Raw genomic sequence first — 22,136 nt, forward strand, 5'->3', positions numbered from 1 at the left:
AGCCTAAAGATTCAGTGCGTGTTTAATGGGAGGCTCAGAGAAAATACAAGCAACAAATAAATAGTGGTAGAAAGTGTCACTCATGTGAAGAAGTAGAAAACGCTCTGCTCTAAGGAATCTAGAAAGTATCAGTAACATTGAGAACATTTCCTCCACGGATTCAGATCACCGGGCTTTTTTTTTTTTTTTTTTTTTTTTAATCTCAAAGAACCTTTAAGGGTTAAAAAGTTGTTCTTGAGGCTGGGGGATGGCTCAGTTGGTGCAGTACTTGCCTTGCAAGCCCAAGGACCTGATTTCCAACCCCAGAACCAATAGTTTTAAAAGAAAGAAAGAAAGAAAGAAAGAAAGAAAGAAAGAAAGAAAGAAAGAAAGAAAGAAAGAAAGAAAGAAAGAAAGAAAGAAAAAAGAAAAGTTGGGTGTGGTAGTGCTGTGTGCTTACAATCCCAGTGCAGACAGGTGAATCTTGGCCAGCTTGGCCTCGTTAGCCAGTGAGAGGCCCTATCTCTGTATACAAGATGGACAGCATCTGAGAAATGACCCCTAACATTGCCCTCTAGTTCCTTACGTGCACATATACATGCATGCATGTGGAAATATACACGCATGCACATGTATGTACACCAAGCTGTTACTTATTATCAGATTATCAGACAATTTAGATCTACCTGGGAGGTCATGAGGCAAATGAAAACTCATTTTGAGGCAGGGTCTCACTATGCGGCCCTGGGGGGCTTGGAACTCTCTAGACAACCAGCCTGGCTTCAGACTCTGAGGCCAACCTGCTTCTGCTTCCCAGGGCTAAGGTTAAAGGCGTGTGCCGCCGTACCACGCGGTGCAATGAAGTTTTAAAGCGAGAGTAGAGACTGGAAGGACCTGGCCTATACATCTTAGAAGGGTGACTTGTGGGTAGGAGTAGCACGTGAGAGATTTGGAACTCACCGTGGAAGAACGGCCAACGGTGCTTGGTGTGTCCAGACAAGGGATATTTGGGAAGGAGGAGATGGAGGCTGGTACTCACGTCTGTAGCTTGTGCAACAACAGAAATGGTGATGCCGTGTGCTGTTTTGGTAAAATTAGGACAAGATTTAGGGAGAAATAAGGCTTCCCTTCCTATGGACCCAGCCTTATGTGTTTCTGGGAAGGGGGGTGCCAATCATGTGGCCGGACATAGAGTCTGGAGCTAGCCTGGAGATTAGGGGCCAGTCTTTGGCGTCATCTTATATGAAATCTCTCATGAGATGTAACACGGCCAATTAAACCATAGAGATGCCAGCCACCTCTGCATCCCAGACTCCCCAGAACCTCCCCAACTCCTCTTGAGTTGGGTATTCTGCTTTGACAAATCTCTGGGATCACCCTTCTGCATCAGCCCAGCTTTTGACAGGATAAATGCTGCTGGAGCCAGTTCAGCTCCCTCTCATCTTTGTCTTTCTCAGAAATCACCTCCACCCTGTTGCCTTAATTCTCCCATGCGTAGCATACCAGAGCAATGTTACACGGTTTACACGTGGATTTAAAGGTACAGGGCTGCCCGAGTCGGTTGGAACCCTCTCCCGCTCCTTGCTTACTCTTGTTCACTCACCCACACTTCGGGATGAGGCTCTTGTCATTCACTCTGACTCTGAGAAGAATTCCTTTATTTGGAAAGGCCATTTCTACTTTCCTCAACTTGGTAAGCCTTTAAAAGAGTTCCAATTGTTCTGGAGTTTAAAATTCTTTATTGTACAATTTTCTAAAGGTAACAAAGTGACTCTCATACAAGTATAACATGCAGGCATATTAAAACCACATTTAACTTGTTATTAATGAGGAAGTCAGTAAGATATTATACTGAGTTCAGGTTAGAATCTGAAAAACAGACACACACTTAAGCAGTCAGGGAATGAGGAAATAAATTGGCTAAAAACAGAAAACTGGTTGATATCAGAGCAATTGAATTTGATGATTAAAATTATCTTTTCTATAGTATAGGATCAATTATATCTATATAGCAGAAAATTTTAGTTGTGTTTTAATGGATAAGAACCAGTTGTTTTCCACTTGACACTCATCCACTGTTGATATTAGAGTTTGGATCTTTAAAAAAATCTTTCAAAGTCCCATTAACAGAAAAATGGATAGCAAAATGTGGTATGCTCATACAATGGAATATTATTCAATCTTAAAAGGGGAAAGGAATTCTGACTCACGCTACAATGTGTATAAATCTTGAGGCCACTGTGCTAAGTACATTAAGACAGTCACAAAGGGAGACTTAGATGGTATGATAGATTCCCTGTATCCGAGGTACTTAGTAGGGCTCAATCAACAGGGGATGGGGAAATGGTTCTGTTGGTAAGTTTTTGCTGCACAGTCTTGAGAACCTGATTTCAAATTCCCCAGCCACAAGTGTCTGCGAGTAGCAGCGACAGGCTAGTCACCGAGGCTTGCTGTCAGTCTACCGAGCTCCAGATGCAGTGAGAAACACCATCTCAAGGAAATGTGTGGAGAGCAATAATAGCACAGGGTGCCCAACGCCCTCCTCTGGCCTAGAAGCACAGCATCCCCATACACATGTGTACATACATCCTGCACACACACATAGACCACATACAAAGAAAGGAGAATCGTGGTTTCCAGGGACATGGGCAAGACAGGAGTGGAAAACTATTAATATAGGTAGAAGTAAAGATACTTCTGGAGACGGATGGGAGTGATGGAAGATGGAGGCATGGTGTGTGCATAGCACCGAGATGTATGTGTAAAAATGGTTGCATCCATGAGTTGGCTCAGATGATAAAGACACCTGTTCAGAAATCCTAGCAACCTGACCTTGACCCCCTGGACCCACACAAAGGTTGAAAAGAAGAACTGACCTCACAAAGCTGTCCTTTGATCCCCACATGCACACTATGGTATATGTATTTACACACAGCCTACATAAACACAACAATATGAAAATTACACAAGAAAAATTTATTGATTTTACCACGGTACAATCTTAAATGATTTCAAAAATGATCAGTTGCAATAACTACTTTTCCCACCCCCGCTACAATTTACAGAGTTGCAGAATTAAAATAGCCTAGTCAAATTTAGAGGGGACATTCAGAATCAGATAACCTGAGAGGTCTAGAGGGCAATGCACAGCAGAATGTCAAAGGAACATTCATTTGTCTTTGTCGACGTCTTTCACAGTTTTTCCTGCAGTGGGCGTGTCCTTGTGTGTGGGAGAGGTGAGAATTGCTAGGTTCCAGGAGGCGTGTACTGTGGAGTGCTGGGAGCCGTGAGCTCATTTACTCCGGACTGAAGGTCCTTGGTTTTGTTTTAGGTTTGGGTTTCTTTTTGAGAGATTTTCTAGCCCAGGCTGCCCTCGAACTCTATATATGGCTGAGAATGACCTTGAACTTCTGATCCTCCTGCCACTGCCTCCCGAGTGCTGGGGTAGCAGACAAGCACACAAAATTCAGTTTATGAGGTGCTAGGGATTGAACCCAGGGCCTTGTGCCACATCCTATCCTTCCTAAGAGCTGAACTTGGCTGCTGTCCACATCCACTAGACCACACCCAAGTGGCCTAACTGACTTATGGATGGTGTTCTGCCTCACCAGTGATAAGACTTAGAATGTTTCTCACGTAGGGCATTCACAAAATGATGATGATGATAATGATAAATTTAAGTACCTTTAATATCAGAAAGATAATAATTCACAAAGTCAGGAATACGGGGTTGAAGAATTCCACCACAAGTAGCTGAGAAGAAAACTATATGCCTTAACAAGCTATAGCCAGTTTGCGCTAGAGGAAATCATGCCAATTTCTCATTTAAAACTTAAAAGCTAGGAATGGTGGTGCACACCTATAATTCAAGAGGCTGAGGAGGGAGGACAGAGAGTTTAAAGTCACCTGGACTGTATGGTAAGACCCTGCCTAAAAGAAAAACAAACAAACAGAAATCCACAAAGAAGAAATGGCATGTACTTATTGTAGGTAGACAGCGGGAGCTGCTTAGGGACTTAAAACTTGCCACACTTTAAGGAAGCTGGCTTGCTGAGCCTATATTTCGGGTTTCTGACTGATGTGCTGATGCAGATCCCAATATATTGAGAACAGGGTTGGGACCAGCATTCGCCCATCCGCTGTTTGCATGATGTACATCTGAAACCATGCGGGATGAGAACAAAAACCGTATGGAAACCATGACAACGGCCGATAGAAAAGGATGGAAGGCAGAGACAGTCACCAGAGCTTTCATGAATAAGGAGCAACCGTCATGAAGACGGCATTCTGGGATGTCTAAGCACTGAGCAACTTCACATGGCATACCTGAAGCAAACCCGTTCACACCAAATGCCCTGAAGAACTGATGGAGACATGGGGCAGATGGAGGGCTTTAGCTCAGTTTTCTCTGTCTCATAGCTGGTGTCAAAACAGTACATTCAATAGACACGGAGGTATATATATATATCACAGTGAATATTATTTCAATTAGTTTTTTTTTTCCAGTGCTAGGAATCAAACCCAGGGCCTCATGCATGCAGGGCAAGCATTCTACCCTGAGTTAGTCTCTCAACCCCAAGCCCACATTATTTTAGTTTTACATGAAAAAAAAATTTTTTTTTGCAAGATGTGGTTCTGTCCTAAGGGAAGCCTTGACACATCCCACAAAACAAAACTGGGGGATTCATGTTCCCCGACCGCAATAACAATAGGACACCTTCCATTAAAACACTCTGCCCAGCAGCCTGAGTTAAGTAAAAGACAATCCCATCTTCAGTTTTGAGGAACGTGCCCAGAGCATAGCTGAGCTTTTCCTCAAGGAAAGCATCCCCTGTGGAGAGCAGAGCTGCTCAGTCTCAACACACACACACAAGTCTTTGTTTTGGGGGCAAGGATGGGGGGCAGCCAGCCCACTTACTGTGGAGTTTAACAGCTTCCTCTGCCAGTACCTCCAGGAGACAGGAGCATGCCCCCAGTGGTGAGATGAAAACTGTCTTTGTAGACATCCTCAGATGTTTCCTCCTGGTGAAGTGGCTCCCGTCTGAACCCTCGACCTAGATCTAGATGGTTCTGTACCAAATAAGGCAAACACGCAATAAATTGCTTAATTTGAAAACGCCATATCAAAAATAACCCATGACGCATGGAGTGACTGTTACGGGACAGGAAGGCTCAGGGAAGCTGCTGAATTGAATTTTTAATGAAGAACTGCTTCTTCCGATGCCCTTCTGATGCCCACAGGCACTGTACATACATGGTGCACAGACATACATGAAGGTAGTATATCCATACACATAAAGTTCTACAAGTCTCAAAATAATAACAGCAAGCATAGGGGGTCTGGAGAGCTGGCTCGGCAGATAAAAGGCCCTCCCCTTCAAAGGTCAACCTCTGACCTCCGTAGGTAAACATAGACACCTACATACCCACACATATGTACATGCATACATACAAAGATGGTTTTTTAATCATGGTTTTATTGTGGAAAACAGATTTAATATTTTCCCCCTTTTTTTTTTTTAGAATGTTTGATTTTTTTTTATTGATATTTGAGTTGCTGACGTGTTTCATAAGAGGTTGTTCAGTGAATTTTGGCTTAGGATTAGGACTGGATTTCCAACCGCGTCTGAGATGGCGCTAAGCAGACTTCTGCCAGTCTGAGCTCTGTACTGATGCCAAGCAGAGTTTCAGCATCGATGATTATGGAACTCAAAATATCGATCAACTCTGAGAAATGTTAAAGATGTTTTCCATCCCGCATACCAGAGTTTAGCCAAGATTTAGTTCTTCATGCAAACGTAATTAAGCACACCCACTTCGGTAGCCTGCGCATTTGCCTGTATCTTACTGTGTACCAAAGACTTATTTTCCAATAACTTCCCCAACGGTTTCTCAGCAGTAAGTGTTTGATTTAGGTGCTTATTTTATTCTGCCGTATACCCCGAGCCACGTAAACGTTTCTTGGATGATAAAAGGGTCACAAGTTTCAAAGCCCTGACTAGTGAAGCTCATTTGAGGTTAGAGAGCCAAAATGGAGAAGAGCATCTAAAGGATGCGACCAACGTTAGTCAGTAACCGGTACCTGCTGCATCATAGCCACAACCCAGAAAGTACATTTGGGAGGACTTTGCTACAGGTAACGATTTCATGATATTTGGGTTCCAAAGAAAGCTTTAACAGAGTCTCAGAAGTGCACACTGTACGAACATTCGCCGCTTCTGTGACTCGAAATTGAAGACGAAGCAAAGAGAAGCAAAATTAGCTGCTTAGAAGTCTCTGGAGTTCTCTTTAAAACTCTTTTTGTCAAAGGAAAAAAATTAAAGAATGAAATCCCTACACACAAGAGAGATCAATAACAACAGTCTTATAAAATATTCTCTGGGGCTGCAGAGATAGAGCTCCACAGGTAAGAGGACCCTTGTGCAGTCCCAGCTCTCTCTCACATGGTGGCTCACGACCATCCACAACTCCAGTCACAGGGAATCCGATGCCACCTTCTAGCCTCTGAGGGCACCGGGCACACAAGTGGTACACAGCCGTGCGTGCAGGCAAAATACCCATATACATAAAATAAATTTAAAAATCAAAATTATTACAAGGTAAACATCTATGAGAAACACCCAGGATATTTTTAGCATTAAAATATTATTTTTAATTGTAGGGGAGTGTGTGTGGAGGCACCCATGCGTCGTGAGTGGTGGGGGTCAGAGGTCAGCAACAGAGCCTCTTTTGCTCTCATCGTTTTTTCTTTGTCCATTTGTGTGCGGGGGGGGGGAGTGCTTGTGAGTGCACATGTGCAGGGGACGGGAGTGGTGTGCATGCCTGTGCACACGCTCATACACACGTTTATATGGATGTGGGCACTTGTGTGAGAGTGTGAATGTGCATGTGCAAGTGTTCATGTGCAGGTCTGAATTTGATGGCGGGAATTATCCTCCATCATTCTTCAGCTTTATTCACTGAAGAAAGGTCTCTCAGTGGAGCCCAGGGCTCACAGATCCGGTTCATCTTGCTGGCCAGCTCTGTGAAGCCAACTTGCTCTGAGGATCCTACCTCTCCCTTCAAGGCTGGAATTAGCACCACTCCCACCTGGCATCTACAGGAACTCTTCACCCCTAAGCTTAACCACCAAGCCGGCTCCCTAGTCCTGACCCTGCTCTCAGCTTTAAGATGGAGTCTCTCACTGTCCCTGAACCTTTCAGTTGTAGCCTAGACCCCAGGATTCAACTCTCTCCATTTCCTCCTTCCTTGAAACCCTCCCCTGACCTCCTGCCTCCCAGCCCCCAGGGTGTGACGTGAAGATGAGCACCTAGCTGCCCCTTTTACATGCATGCTAGAAATCTGAACAGTGGTCCTACTAGGTGTCCCCTCTTACATGCATGCTAGGGATCCAAGCAGTGGTCCTACTAGGTGTCCCCTCTTACATGCATGCTAGGGATCCAAGCAGTGGTCCTAAGGCTCACACAACATGAACTCTACCTAGTGAGCCATTTCCCCCGCCCCTAAAAATTATTAACCATAAAACAAGGGAAATAAATGAATTTTGAAATATAATTCAAAATTGAGGGAGAATCAACAATAATCTTTACAAGCTAGGAGGAGGGGTTAACAAAGATGAAATTAGATATTAAATTGTCAGTGAACAGGGAAGAAGGGATCATTTGGAGACCTTGTTTGTTTGTGACAGTCTCACTGTGTCGCTCAGGCTATTCTGGGATTACAAGCATGTGCCGCCGCCATGTCTAGCGAGGGCTGATTCTTCTAAAGAGAAGTTTAAAACCCCATAAAAGAAAAGGTCTATTTGCTGCTTACTGAAGAAAAGGCTGAGAACATTGCCATTAGAAATCAGACAGAGCAAATAATAAATGCAGAGGAAATAAAAAAAAGTCTAAGAATGTTCACAGGGGCCTCGATGAAGCGTGCATTTATACTGTGTTTGTCTGGGTCACTGTTTGAATTCCATGTTCAGTGTGAGACCGCTCCTGTGTGGAAAATGGTTATGTTTCTTGTATCCCAGAAATAACCACTAGGGGGAAAGAGGAATGAAGTCAGTAAGAACATTTCTGACATCATTTCTGCTAAATGATTCATTCATTCATTGCACTGGACAGACATCAATGACATAAGACTTACTTTATGCTTGAGTAGATCTGGTCCTTAATCGTAGAAGATGGTTTTATTACACAGGGTACAGATGTGGAAACTGAGGCCCACTGAAGTCAAACTTGGCCAGCGTCAAGCACCTGGTAAGGGTCTGGGTTCCCAGCGACTGTGTTCTTTGCCATTCATTGTTGCACAGCACACAAGGCAGAGCTGTGTTCACCGTGGAGCTTGTATCATGAGATGATCCATTCGCAGCTGGACCAAGCTCCTGTATGGACGGCATGCCGACCACCCGCCCGCCCACGGCAGATGCCAACTGAACAGCCAAGGGGCCCTAGTGGCTCTGCAGGTGCTCTGCATCAAGCAGAGGTCAGAGGAGACTGGAACTCTACCTTGAAATTCCCCTGTGGGGGTCTCGGTGGGAAGCCCAGCCCAGCGTGGAAAGGGCCACTTGCCACCTCTCACCCAGATGTCCCCTCCTGAGAGGCAGCTGTGGCATTTGTCGAGGCAGAGCCTTCTAACACAATCACCCTGTCCTCTCTTAGATCCAGGAAATGGTCCACTCGGAAGTGGCGGCGTATGACTCAGGCCGGCCAGGGCCCCTGCTGGGCCGCCCAGCGATGCTGGCCAGCCACATGAGTGCCCTCAGCCAGTCTCAGCTCATCTCCCAGATGGGCATCCGGAGTGGCATTGCCCACGGCTCCCCATCACCCCCAGGGAGCAAGTCAGCAACCCCCTCTCCATCCAGTTCCACACAGGAGGAGGAATCAGATGCCCATTTCAAGGTGCGTGATATGGAAGGGCGTGGCTTCAAGGTGCCTCCCTGGTGAAGAGGGGCTCTGCCAAGTCACGGCCATCATTTAGTCTTTGCTGGATACCTTGTGGATCTCTGGTCAGAGGGATGATACCTGAACCCTCGGGACATCAGGCTGTGGCTGCTAAATCTACTGGAGCTCCCTCCTCCTCCAGGCACAGTGGAGCCCTGAAGAGATTCAGGGCCCAACCACGGTGTCCATGACAGGAGGCCCCCAGTGGCTGGGCCTTCTTATTCTTGCAAAGGGTCCATCCAGTGCACATAAGGCCACTTCATTGTCTAAGAGCATGGACTCTTGGTTTCTCATTTTCATTTTGTGAGACAGGGTCTCTTGATGTTGCCCACACTGGCCTTCATCTCTCAATCCTCCTGCCTCTGTTGGTTTTATTATTTGTTGTTGATCAGGAGACTTTGGAAGTCTGGAGAGACAGATGTTAACGTGGGAAAGGGGGAGGTGCTAGAAAGACAGAAAAGGGTTTGTTTATGTTTTGAAATGATAGAAATGCTGGTGGTTTCTGCCCATAGGGAAAGGTAGAAGTCCCAGAATACAGCTTTTGTAGCTGTACAGGGAAATGGCCAGCCTCGATGGCAAGTTAGTGTTCATAGCTCAATGGTCTTCAGGAACTGTCAAAATTCTCTGAATGGACATACATGTGGGTCCTCCCTAAAGAGTTAAAAGTACACCCCAGGCTGCCACACAGTGTGCATGAGCATCTGTTGGTTTGTCCATCCATCTGTCTGTCTACCCGTCCATTCATCTGTCCATCTATCTGTCCATCCATCCCTCCATCTGTGTGTCTGTCCATCCATCCCTCTGTCCGTCCCTCCGTCTGTCTGTGTATACCTCTGGGTCCCTCTGACCCTGAGATCTGTGTCTCTGTGTTGTTCTCAGTGTCTGTCTCCTTGTGTATCTTCATCTATGTGCCTGTATCTATTCCCATCAACATATATATGTGCATGTACCTGTCTGTCTGTTGTCTGTGTTCATGTATGTCTACCTGTGTGTGTCTGTCGCTACCCTCCTCCAAGTACATGACAATGTAGGCCAAGTTGCCTAGGTATGAACCTCTGGTAGACCAGCCCTGCCGCAGCTTGTGGGAGAACAGGGCTGGTCTGAGGTAAGCTGCCGGGGAAGACTAGCTTGGCCCAAGTCTGCTTAGGGTCCCACTAGCCAGGAGGCCCTTGATTGTTCCTCTTGTCTGGCAGATCTCGGGAGAGAAGAGACCCTCAGTGGACCCAGGCAAAAAGGCCAAGAATCCAAAGAAGAAGAAGAAGAAGGACCCCAATGAGCCACAGAAGCCAGTGTCAGCCTATGCTCTCTTCTTCAGAGACACTCAGGCTGCCATCAAGGGGCAGAATCCCAGTGCCACCTTTGGAGATGTGTCCAAAATAGTGGCCTCCATGTGGGACAGCCTGGGAGAAGAGCAGAAACAGGTGAGCCTTGGTCCCCTCCTGAATTGTCCCTGACAACCTGAAGGCATTTCCTCAAGGGAGGCTCCTTTCTCTGTGATAACTCCAGCTTGTGTCAAGTTCACACACACACACACACACACACACACACACACACACACACACACACAAAACCAGCCAGCACACTATCCATTGCCTCTTTTGATAGGGAGAAGGGGAGGCAACAAGAGGCTAAGTAGCTCACTGAGGTCCCCATTGTAAGACTGGCATCGGGGTTTGTTCAGGCCTGTAAAACCAGGGAAGTCAACTGGGATGCTGGGATAGGTGCTTGAATCCCAATAAGTAGATGGGTACATGGGTCATGGGGGAGGGAGGGTCTTAGGGTTTTATTTCAGTGAAAAGACACCATGACCAAGGCAACTCTTATACAGGCAAACACTTAACTGGGGCTGGCTTACAGTTTCAGAGGTCTAGTCCATTACCATGGAGGAAGCATGGCAGTATGTGGGCAAAGATGGTACTAGAGAAGCCAAGAGTTCTACATCTTGATCGGAAGACAGCCAGGAAGAGACAGGATTTGGTTTTTTCACGCTGTAGCTTGAGCATTTAGGACCTCAAAGCCCAGACTCCACAGTGATACACCAGACTCCACGGTGATACACTTTCTCTAACAAGGCCACACTTTCTCCAAGAAGGCCACACCTCCTCATAGTGCCACTCCCTACGGTCCAACCATTCAGATGCATGCATCTTTGGGGGGCCAAACCTATTCAAACTGTAACAGGAGGCAAAAAGAGAGGAAAGGACACAGCCCTGGGATGGGCTCCTTTAGGGTCTCCAAGGTGAGACTGAAGGCTGAGCTCCGTGGGAGGAGAGCCTTGTACTGGAGGCACCGTGCACACAAAGTCCAGGAAGAGAGTGACAAGCACATGGTATCAGGACACCAGGGGAACCGAATGCTGATGGTGAGGGCTCACACAGTGTGACAGAGCTGAGGGGTGGACAGGGGCCAAGCAGGCCCTGGAGGACAGGAGTGGAGTACTTGCTGTGCAAGCAGAGGGAACCACTGATGTTTGCACAGGCTAGCCAGCTCAGCTGCAGGCAGGCAGGCAGGCAGGCAGGCAGGCAGGCAGGCAGGCAGGCAGGGAGGGTAACCTGGCAGGTCCTCACCTGGCAGGAGAGATCAGAGACTAGGGACAGGGAGATTGGAAAGTGGAGAGTTGTCGTGCCCGTCGCTCCCGCCTGCAGGATATAAGGACTACGACACGACACACAAGATTCTTCCACAACTTCTTTATTCTCTTGTTGCTTGCTGAAGCGAAAGGACCCCAAGCCTGAAAACCCTCTGGTTTATATATAGCCCTAAGGGGAACGTGTCTGCCTGTGATTGGTGCTTACTTCTGAAACCTCATTAGCATCTCTGTGTCGGCTCATCGCCGAGCATGTCGCATGCGCCTAGCAAGCTGTTTTTTCTCTCCCTTCTCCCTTTCGGGTCGGGCGCCATCTTGTAATGGCGGAATGCGGCAGCTTGCCACAGAGGGTGCGGTGGGCACTCCTTGGGATTCTGACTTCCTGGTGGGGAGTGGAGATGCTGTCCACGGGCATGGGAAGCATGGTAGAGTAGCAAGCTGGAGCCAGAGACATAGATCACGGATGTGAGCGAGGTGCATCCTTCACCCTATCCAGGACCAGACTGGGGCAGGTAGTTCAGGAGATAGTCTAAGACCTGCTGGAGAGAACTGGGGCTTGAGACAACAGAAGGCAGAAGACACTGTCACAGAATTCCCACTGTGGGAGACTTTGCTGTTGGCCTTGGATGCTGTGTGTGCTCCAGCTGCAGTGGGGAGAGCCAGGGACACTGCCAGCTTCCTCTCTGAGACCTTTGTCATTTTTCTCGTGTTGAGGGCTATGCTGGGCTCAGCATGGTGGCTCATCTGTTGCCCTTGATGAGAGCCATCTACCCTTCTGCAGTTAGCGGCAACACGCAGGGCAATTCTTCAAGAAGGTGGATGTCTGGGCCTTGTGTGTCTCATGATCCCACAGGCTAGCCCGGTGTCTTAGCCACTGTTTTATTGCTGTGAAGAGGAACCATGACCAAGGCAACTCCTATCAAAGAAAGTATTTCATCGAGGGCTTGCTTGCAGTTTCAGAGGCTTAGTCTGTTATCACGGCAGAGAGCGTGGGGGCAGGCAGGCCTGGTGCTGGAGAAGTAACTGAGAGATTTATCCTGAGCTGCAAGCAGAGGGGAGGGGGCTGGGCAGAGAGAAAGACAGAGACAGAGAGACAGAGAAAGTCATCTTGGGCCTGGCATGGGCTTTAGAAACCTCAGAGTGACACACTCCTTCTGACAAGGCTACACTCACTCCACCAGGGCCACGCCTTCCAATCCTTCTCAAATAGCACCACTCCCCGATGACTATGCATTCAAGTATAGGAGCCTACCGAAGCCATTCTCATTCCAACCACCGCACCAGGCTAGTTACAGGAGCAGCCAGGAGCCACTCCAGGGTCTAAGCACTTTTCAAGTCTCCCGAATCAATTTATTCTCATACCACACTGGTCAAATAGTCTCAAGGCTGAGCCCCAAGTCATTGTGGTAGAGTTCTACTTAAAAGGCATGCACAGAGGGACAGTGAGACACACTAGGACCATCCCTGCAGTCATGCAGACCTAGGTCTGGTGCTAATAGCAATCACAGCCACTATGAGGAGGAGCGGGGTTCGTGTCTGCGTCAGGGTGCTGGCGTGGTGCTAGGTCAGAGAGGGGCTTCTGGATGACTTGTCTTCCTGTAACCACTTGTGCCAACATCATGCTAAAGAACCAAGCATAGCCTGGCTTCTATACTCCCAGTGCAATGCTCTCAAAAGAACTGGGCCAGTGGGTGACTGAGCCAGCCACTGACCCCACCACCGTCATCCCCGGGATGACGTCATGGCCCCAGAACCCCTGCTTGTCAGCCTCTGCCCTGAGGCTCCTCTGTGACGTTTTCTCCAGAGTTGCCCATGTCTCGGATCTTTCAGGCGTATAAGAGGAAGACCGAAGCTGCCAAGAAGGAGTACCTGAAAGCCTTGGCGGCTTACAGAGCTAGCCTCGTGTCCAAGGTAACACAATCCCCGGGCAAGACCCCGATGAGAGTGAGCCATAAAGGCAGGGACCACTAGGAACAGCGGGTACCACAGACCTCAGAGACAACAAGTGGTACCTGCACTCAGGAACCTCAGCAGTGAGCGTGGGATTGGCCATCTGAGTGGCTTTGCTGTCTTAACTCCTGACCATGTCCCCTGCCTGTGTGTCTGTCTGTCTGTCTGTCTGTCTGTCTGTCTGTCTCTCTCTCTCTCTCTCTCTCTCTCTCTCTCTCTCTCTCTCTCTCTCTCCACACCACAAGCACAGGGAGGAGGCAGAGTATTTTCCTGGAGGTCGTCATGGGGAAACAACACCCTGGTTGGGCTGTAAAGGGCAGAGCGAAGGGTGCTCACAAAGTGTGTGTGGGGAGAACTGTGGGGGTGGGTGGGAGAGCCATTAACAAAGCAGGGCTCTGCTGGCACTGGTCTGGCTGCCAGGGTGGGAACAGTGAGATGGTACGTGGAGGGGAGCCCACGTGAGGGTAAAGCTGGGGTGGGTGCTGGCCGCTGGGGGAAGACAAGTGTCCGAAGGCCCTCCGCAGAGTCACAGCTTATTGGTTTACACCCTGTCCCTTAGTGCGACACTGAGCCATCCAGAGGCCTTGCAGACCCACTGATGGGCAGCCCAGGTTCTAACTTATCCCTCGTTTGTCCCCGTCTTCCGTCTTCCTCCAGAGCCCCCCGGACCAAGGCGAGGCCAAGAACGCTCAGGCAAACCCACCAGCCAAAATGCTTCCACCCAAGCAGCCCATGTATGCCATGCCCGGCCTGGCTTCCTTCCTGACACACTCCGACCTGCAGGCCTTCCGCAGCGGAGCCTCTCCTGCCAGCCTTGCCAGGACGCTGGGCTCCAAGGCCCTGCTGCCGGGCCTCAGCACGTCACCACCACCTCCCTCTTTCCCTCTCAGCCCCTCACTGCACCAGCAGCTGCCACTGCCCCCACATGCACAGGGGGCCCTCCTCAGCCCGCCTCTCAGCATGTCCCCAGCCCCGCAGCCTCCTGTCCTGCCTGCCTCCATGGCACTCCAGGTGCAGCTGGCGATGAGCCCCTCACCTCCAGGGCCACAGGTAAGCAGGACCAATCAACAGCTTCCCGTGACTCTCACCAAAAGGGAGGGCAGCCAGGGAGTTCGTATACAACCGGCCAGGTCACTCGCCAACTAGGCAACCTCTCTGAGACTCAGTTTCCAGTTCTCTGAAATGGGTCTAAAACACCTGCCTGGAGAGACACTGGCTCTCTCAAGCAGTTGGCTAGTGGCCAACTTGTTCCAGAACCTTCTCTTAGCCTTCTACTTAAACTTCTCAGCCCAAGGCACTGACACCACAGCGACCTCTGCCAGATTTCCCAACTCCTATCTCCGAAGTCCAAGCCTCCAGTGATAAATTCCACAAATGGTTCCAAGACATGCATGCAACCCGGTGACTCCATTTTGCAGATTGGGAAACTGAGGCCCAGTAAAGGAAAGAACCCAAAGGCAAAGTCACTTCCCCCTGACTCCGTTGAATGTTCATTTTTCACTTTCTTTCTTTTTTTCCCCCTTTGTAGTGCTAGAGATGGAACCCAGGGGCTCACATACGCTAGGCAGGTACTCCATTGCTGAGTCACACTATCAGCTCAGATTGAACCACCCCAAAGATTCTCTACTAGGGAGAAGCGGGAGGAGGCAGAGTAGCCGCTGTGCGGGCCTAGGGAATGTCTCTGACGCATAGACACACTCAGAACCACAAAGACCGTGCCAGCTGCCCGAGAGGCCTCCCCTCCTGTCTCCTCCCCCTGCAGGACTTCCCACACATCTCTGACTTCTCCGGTGGCTCTGGTTCCCGCTCACCTGGCCCGTCCAACCCTTCCAGCAGTGGAGACTGGGATGGGACTTACCCCAGTGGGGAGCGTGGCCTCGGCACCTGCAGGTCAGTCCTCCCCAGATCCCCTTCGCTGTCCATTCCCGCTAAGGGGCGGGGGTGGCCAGGAGCACAGGGAGACGCTGGGATGAGGGAGTGGGATGTGAAGGAGTCAGTCCAGCCTGTGGATAGAGTATAAGGAACAGCACAGAGCAAAGCCAAGTCCCCGGGGGATGGGAGGGTGCAGCCAAGAGGCCATTTGGGAAACGGGCTGACCTTGGTTCAGGAGAGAACGAGGCTTGAGTATTTAGCAGATGGCGTCCACCTCCATCACTGGGCAGTGTGTCCCCCAGCTCTGGCCACCAGTCTTTCAGCATGGGCTCCTCACTTTGCCCAGCCTGCTAGTGCTCCTGGCACTGCATGTTCCCTGCCTGCCCTGGCTTCCACTTCCGATCTTCTCAGGCAAGCCTTTGTAGGTGCACAGACTCGGGCGGGCAGCAACTCCCTTCATTACATACAGGCACAGGCTTGGGGCCTCCAGCCCTTGCCCTTCCCTAGAGTCGAGGGCCCAGGAGGAATAAGTATGCTATATGTGAACTTCCTAAGGCCAGTCCTTCTTCCCCCCCATTGAGGATGGTTTGATCCACAGTACCCTATTTTAGTTTTTCTTGTCAAATGTGGAGTCTTCTTATGTAGCCCAGGCTAGCTCTGAACTCACGATCCTCCTGCCTCATCCTCCCACAGGTAGGTGTCACCATATCTGGCTAGCCCTGTGCTGTATTCTAAAGACAGGGAGGTGCCTGTTTGACATGTACAAATGCTAATGTGACTAAAAGCAGGCACGGTGGGAGTGCTTGGGATGTAGCGCAGTTGGTAGAGTGTTTGCCAAGAATGCGTGAAGCCCTGGGTTTGATTGCCCAGCACCACCTAAATCTGATGTGGTGACACATACCTAGAACCCCAGGACCTGGGCTGGAGGGTGGAATGTAAGCAGGAGAATCAAGAGTTCTAGGTCATCCTTAACTACATCGCAAGTTCAAGGTCAGCCTGAGATACATATGTTTCTGTCTTCAAAAGCAAAATAACACAAAAGACATTAAGCAGATTTAAAAACTAGTGGGAAGCCAAGATGGGTGTTTGGTTCTGCTTGGTGGAAACTCCCTCCTTCTACCTTAGAAGACAGCTGATTAGAGCGCCCGTCACAGGGCCAGGGTGGGCTCCGATAGCTGACAGCCCCTACTCTCTCCTGCAGCCTGCTCCCCAGGGATAAACCGCTCTACCTCACCTAATCCCGCCTCCCCTCCCTCCCTGAGGCTCTCCGGAGGGCACTGCTCCAAGCAGGAAGGGCTGACCACAGGAAAGAGGCCATGGCAGCAGGCAGGGTGACCGGCCAGCGAGAGCAGTGACACACCTATGCCCCAAGGCTGAGTCTCTCCCTCGACCTCCCACCAGACTCTGCAGAGGCAGCCCACCGCCCACCACCAGCCCAAAGAACCTGCAGGAACCTTCTGCCCGCTGACCTGCTTGCTCCAGGGTAGCTGTGGACCCCGCTCCTTGGCCTGCACACAGTCCCCTGCGTCTGGACTTCTGGCCCCAGCCCAAGCTCACCGGGCTGCCCCCTTCGAGGTTGCTTAGCAACAGACACCCACCCCTGATGCTGGGCCAGCCACAGGTGTGCTCTCAGTGTACACAAAGATGCTGAAACTCGTTCTGTGGGTTCCGTGTAAGTAGTTCACTGTTTTAGAACTGTGCTGAAGACATCTGTAAGATTATTTTGTGGGGAGAAAGAAAGTTTCCTTTAAGGTTAAAAAAATTTTTATAAGACCTTTGGCACATTTTTTTTTTTAAGTTTTATCTTAAGGGAGACAGTTGCACAAGCAACTGTCAAACTGATTCTAATCTGCACACAGAGAGAATGGGAACTTTTAAGCCACACCCAGGGGCATTCCTCCTTTTCTTCCTCCTCCTCCTCTTCTTCCCCTTCTTCTTCCCTTTCTTCCTCTTCCTCTTCCTCTTCTTCTTCTTCCTCTTCTTCCCCTTCTTTCTCTTCTTCATCTTCCTCTCCTTTCCTTCTTCCTCGTCCTCCTCTTCTTTCTCTTTTTTGTTTCTGTTTTACTCATATATCCCCCCTATTTAAAATTGCCGGCGATGATTTTGGTTATCTATTTATGAAGAAAAATTGAGAACAGCATTGTGGTTTCTCCTAATGTGTGTGTGGTCGGGGTTTGGGTTTGGTTTAGGCTTTGGTTCTTGTTGTTCGCAGCTGTCTCCTGGCCCCTGCAATGTCTGTCCTGGTGCCCCAGTGCTTCGCTCAGACCTCTTTGTAATAAAACTGCTGAAAAGTGGCAAACACCCTGTGTCTCCCTGCACTTCTTCAGCCAGGCCTGGTTGCCTGCTTCCAACGCCAGATAAGGAAATAACAAATAAAGGACATGGTATATACCATTGTCCCTGATGTTCCATTCCATGGCTGTAAGATTGGTCCTGCGTATAAGCCAGGCCCAGACTTCTAAAGTGGCGTGTGGCGGTGGCTTCACCAAGTGTCTCTTCGGAGGGCAGACCCCAAGCAAAGTCCTGCCTGTCACTTCGCCAGCATGAGGGTGTATTTATGGGAGAAAAAAAAATGCTTGTCTGACCTCAGCTATGGTGTGGGCAGAAGGAGATACAAAACCTTTCATTTTGTGGCACAAAGTAAATGCTCGGTAAGTCCGTCTTGAAGGGATGGAGGCCGTCCTGTCCAACAGTGGGAGGGTACATGAGAGGGCCAACCCCAGGCTTCCCAGGTGAGACTTGGCTTTCCAGCCACGGAAAAACATTGACAGAATCCCAGGGGCTAGAGAGTATCCCCAAATGTCAGTACACTCTGGAAAACGCTGGTGTTTTAATATGCACAGTCAGATTTTGTATGATTTCACTGTGACGGTTGGTGATATATCCTGGGGTAGAGCATTTGCCTAGCATGACAGACATCCTAGGTTCCATTCTCAATTCCATGTAAAAAGAAATAATAATAATAAAAAAAAAGTGTCAGAGTCAAATAGGGAAGACTACAGAGTGGGAACCCTAACATAATGTCCCAGGGGAAAACAGAAACGGGCCAGAGCCGCGGGCTCTAGGCAGGGAGTTCCACATCTCAGAAATACACACCAGAGTCCCAGTGGGACTCCCGGGGCAGGACCAGTTTGTTTGTTTGTTTGGTTGGTTGGTTTTTTACCTTCCTTGAGGAAGCATCCTAGATCAGCGACTCCTTAACCCCAGGCTCCCCAGCAGCCATCAAATGGTGATGCTTCAAGGTAACAATTGTCACAAGTTGAAGTCTATGGGGAAGAAGGGCAGAAGCCTGGCAGAGAGGGGTGGGTGGCTCCTGTCACCATGTGTAGGACAGCTCTTGGTTTGTTTCCCAGTGTCTGAGCTGGCTCTCTGAGGAGGGGGCGTGGCCTGCTCTAGACAAAGGAGCCCCTCATTTACCTCATCCTAGGAGCTCTCAGTCTCCCAGTGGGCCACACCCTTCATCCAGGTGCAGCCTTGCTAGAGAGCGCGTTCTTCTCCAGAGGGCATGTTGTACTCCTCCTTGGAAAGAGAGAGAGGAGAGAGAGGAAAACCCCAATCTAACTAAATAAACCACCACACTGTCGAGTCAGCAGCACCCCTCAGTGTGGAGTACAAACCTATCTTGAACTACAGTTTCCTTTCTGTGTAGAACTCATCGGCGCCATGGTAACAGCTTCCACAGTTGAATCATCTCTCTTGCTTTTACAAGACACCACTAGACCAACAAAGATAGCCCCAAACCAGTAGAGCCTGAGGCCAGCAGAGGCCAGCAAGTTGTGCACCACCCCACCCCATCCCTATTGTGCATGCCTGGGCTGGCCTCTTGGGTACTGAGGCAAGTGCCAACAGTCTCCGTCCATAGCGGAGTACAGAGATGGGCTCACCGCCAAAGCCATCTCTGCTCACAGCTATGGAGGCCAAGATGCTGGGGAGGGCCAACTTCCCAGTCACAGACAGACACCTGTCCTGTGCCCTCGCATGGCAGAGGTCCAGCCAACCATTTGGGGTCTATTAGGGCACAAATCCCAACAATGAGGGCTTCATCTAATGGTCTTCACAACCTCCACATTCAATGACATTGGGGGCTGAGAGTCCAACATAATAAATAATTCAGGGATGGGGGGCAGGCAAGCAGCATGAACTAGAGTGGGTGTTGTTGATGTCCCCCAGGTCTCCTTTATTGGCCACATCCCTCCCCAGCTCAGGAGTGTCAACTGTCCCCACTTATAATGACACCTTGTCCAAGCAAGAGAAGGGAGCAAAGAATGCCCAGAACCGCCCACAGCTAATGCCTCAGCCAATGGAGAAGCCCCATTGTGGAGGCTCCTTGAGCAGGGTTGCAGCATCCTGGTCCTCCTTTAGCTGCTGGCCTACAACCCCATCCCTCCCTCCCTTCTAAGAAAGACCCTGACTCAGCCACTCAGAACAGCAACCAGAACCTACACCCGAGGTCCTGTGTGTTCCTACAGAAGCAGTCTCAGGATGCCACCTGAGATCATGGCCACAGTAGGGCCACATCCAGAATTTCTACACTACAGTTGTTTCTGCACATACAAACCTCAGCCTGTGAATACCAGCCCAAGCCTCACCCACTGGCTGCCTCCATCTCAGGAAGTGGCGGCCATTGCAGTCCACTCCGTTCTACAGTGGTCATGGCCACACCCCGTGAAGCTCCCATTTGCCCTTGCACCTATTGCATACATAAACATGCCCCTATATACAAACAGCCCACAAACAGCTCCTATATACTCATACAGCAGACCCCGAAGTATGTCTTGCACACATTTGTCCATTACATGCATGCAACATATACTACCCAGCCTGCATCCTAGATCACATGGTATTTCCTGCTCTCACTAACATACAAATGATCTGCTCCTGAAAGTTGGAGAGAACTTCCATGCAAAAAGACCAGAGAGTGCTCCTAACTGTTTGGTCATCTTACCAGCTCCATGGCAATGATAATTCAGTTCTGCTTCTCAATATGTACAAAATCAGTTAGCTCAAGCTGTCTAGGTGCTGGAAGTCAGCCGTTCAGACTGAAAGGCAGTGGGTGTGCCCATCACAGGTAAAGCCTGAGGGTTTGACCTTCCAGGGGAAATTTTGAGAATGTTCCAGAAAACCGTGAGGAAAAGGGGCTGAGCATGGTGGCCTAGGGACACCTTGCGCACTGCCAGCATGTCCTCCACATAGTTGGACACACACTCATACACAGTCATAGACACATACATACACAATTCCTCACACTCACATACACATACACACATTCTCAAATACAAACTCACACATATACACATACAACACACTCATACACTTATGCACACCCACACACACACACACACACACACACACACACACACGTACACACACGCTCACACATTCACTTTGCTTCCATGGACAATGGTACAGGTGAAGACCTTCCCTTCGGGGAAGGAATCTGGAGAAACACACAGTAAACAAGGATTCCCAGAGATGCTCTGAAGTCCTGCATCGTCGTGATGATCAGAAGACACAAACACCCTGAGCAAGAATGGCAGGCAGCGCTGATGTCAATCTGGAGGTGAGGAGGGGCTACTTAGAAGATTAAACAGATAGCTGGGCAGTGGTGGTGCACGCCTTTATTGCAAAACTTGGAAGGCTGAGGCAGGTGGATTTCTATGAGTTCAAGGCCAGCCTGAGCTACGGAGTGAGACTCTGCTGGTCCCCAAAAGATCAATATTAAATATTACATTTGGTTTTCTTTCTTTTATATGACTTTATCTTTTAAAAACTTGTGTGTACGTTGCATGAGTGCAGACTTGCGAACATAGCAGTCTGGGCAATGGGATGCATAATTCTGATGTATTCAGGGCATGCAGGCCCTGCACCCTGAGCCATGTCTCCCGCCCCTTGGTTTTCTTCTCCTTGTCCATGATTTTTACTTCTTTTTTTTTTTTCTTTTAAAGATTTATTTATTTATTATATGTAAGTACACTGTAGCTGTCTTCAGACAATCCAGAAGAGGGCGTCAGAACTTGTTACAGATGGTTATGAGCCACCATGTGGTTGCTGGGATTTGAACTCTGGACCTTCGGAAAAGCAGTCGGGTACTCTTACCCACTGAGCCATCTCACCAGCCCTGATTTTTACTTCTTATAGTGAACTTATATACAACCTAATAATATCCAACAGAGAATTTTGTTAGCTTAGGTTTTTGTTTTAATTTTGATTTCTTTTTTTAAATTTTCTATGTATGAATGTTCTACTTCAGTACCATATGCATGACTGGTGCCTTTAGAGGTAAGGTATTGGATCCCCTGGAACTAGAGGTGCAGACGTGGGTCCTGGGAATCAAACCTGCATCCTTTGCAAGAATAACAAGTGCTCCCAACCTCTGAGCTATCTCTCCAGCTCCAGTTGGTTTTGCTTTCGTGTTTGTTCGTTTGATTTGAGACAGTGTCTCACAATGTGTGATGGCTGGCACAGAACACACTATGTAGACCAGACTGACGTCAAACTTCACAGGGATCGACCTGTCTCTGCTTCCCCAGTGCTGGGATTAAAGTATGTGCCACCACATCTGGCAGCTCTGTTTTACAATCGATTAAGTTGTGTTTCCGTACATAGTTATGGTATGTAGAGCCTCATTCCCCCCACCTTTAGCCCTCCTCACCTCTTCTTTTCTTTTCCTCTTCTCTTCCTCTCATCACTCCCCCCACCCTCCTAGTTTCATTTCTACCTTCACAACATATATCCATACGTGATGTTACGTAGCTATATAAAATATAGGAACCACAAATAAGAGGAAACAACTGCTATTTATCATTCTGAAGTTGGCT

The 22,136-nt window shown here is 48.9% G+C and overlaps 1 protein-coding gene across 5 annotated transcripts in view; it reads left to right on the forward strand.

The window, feature by feature from the left end:
* Positions 1-17,280, forward strand: part of Tox2 (TOX high mobility group box family member 2) — a 118,454-nt gene extending 101,174 nt beyond the window's left edge. For 4 of the 5 annotated variants that reach the window (XM_021193768.2, XM_029536440.1, XM_029536442.1 and 1 more), the window contains exons 4-9: positions 8,628-8,867; positions 10,103-10,330; positions 13,327-13,407; positions 14,104-14,496; positions 15,209-15,336; positions 16,720-17,280. In XM_021193768.2, coding sequence (XP_021049427.1) covers positions 8,628-8,867; positions 10,103-10,330; positions 13,327-13,407; positions 14,104-14,496; positions 15,209-15,336; positions 16,720-16,786 — 1,137 coding nt within the window. In that variant the 3' untranslated portion in view covers positions 16,787-17,280. Of the gene's footprint in view, positions 1-8,627; positions 8,868-10,102; positions 10,331-13,326; positions 13,408-14,103; positions 14,497-15,208; positions 15,337-16,519 lie in introns of all 5 variants that reach the window. The other variant, XM_021193769.2, reaches the window with a different exon arrangement.
* Positions 17,281-22,136: the final 4,856 nt, after the last annotated feature.

The sequence above is a fragment of the Mus pahari genome, chromosome 3 (assembly GCF_900095145.1).
Source record: "Mus pahari chromosome 3, PAHARI_EIJ_v1.1, whole genome shotgun sequence".
NCBI classification, from domain to species: domain Eukaryota; kingdom Metazoa; phylum Chordata; class Mammalia; order Rodentia; family Muridae; genus Mus; species Mus pahari.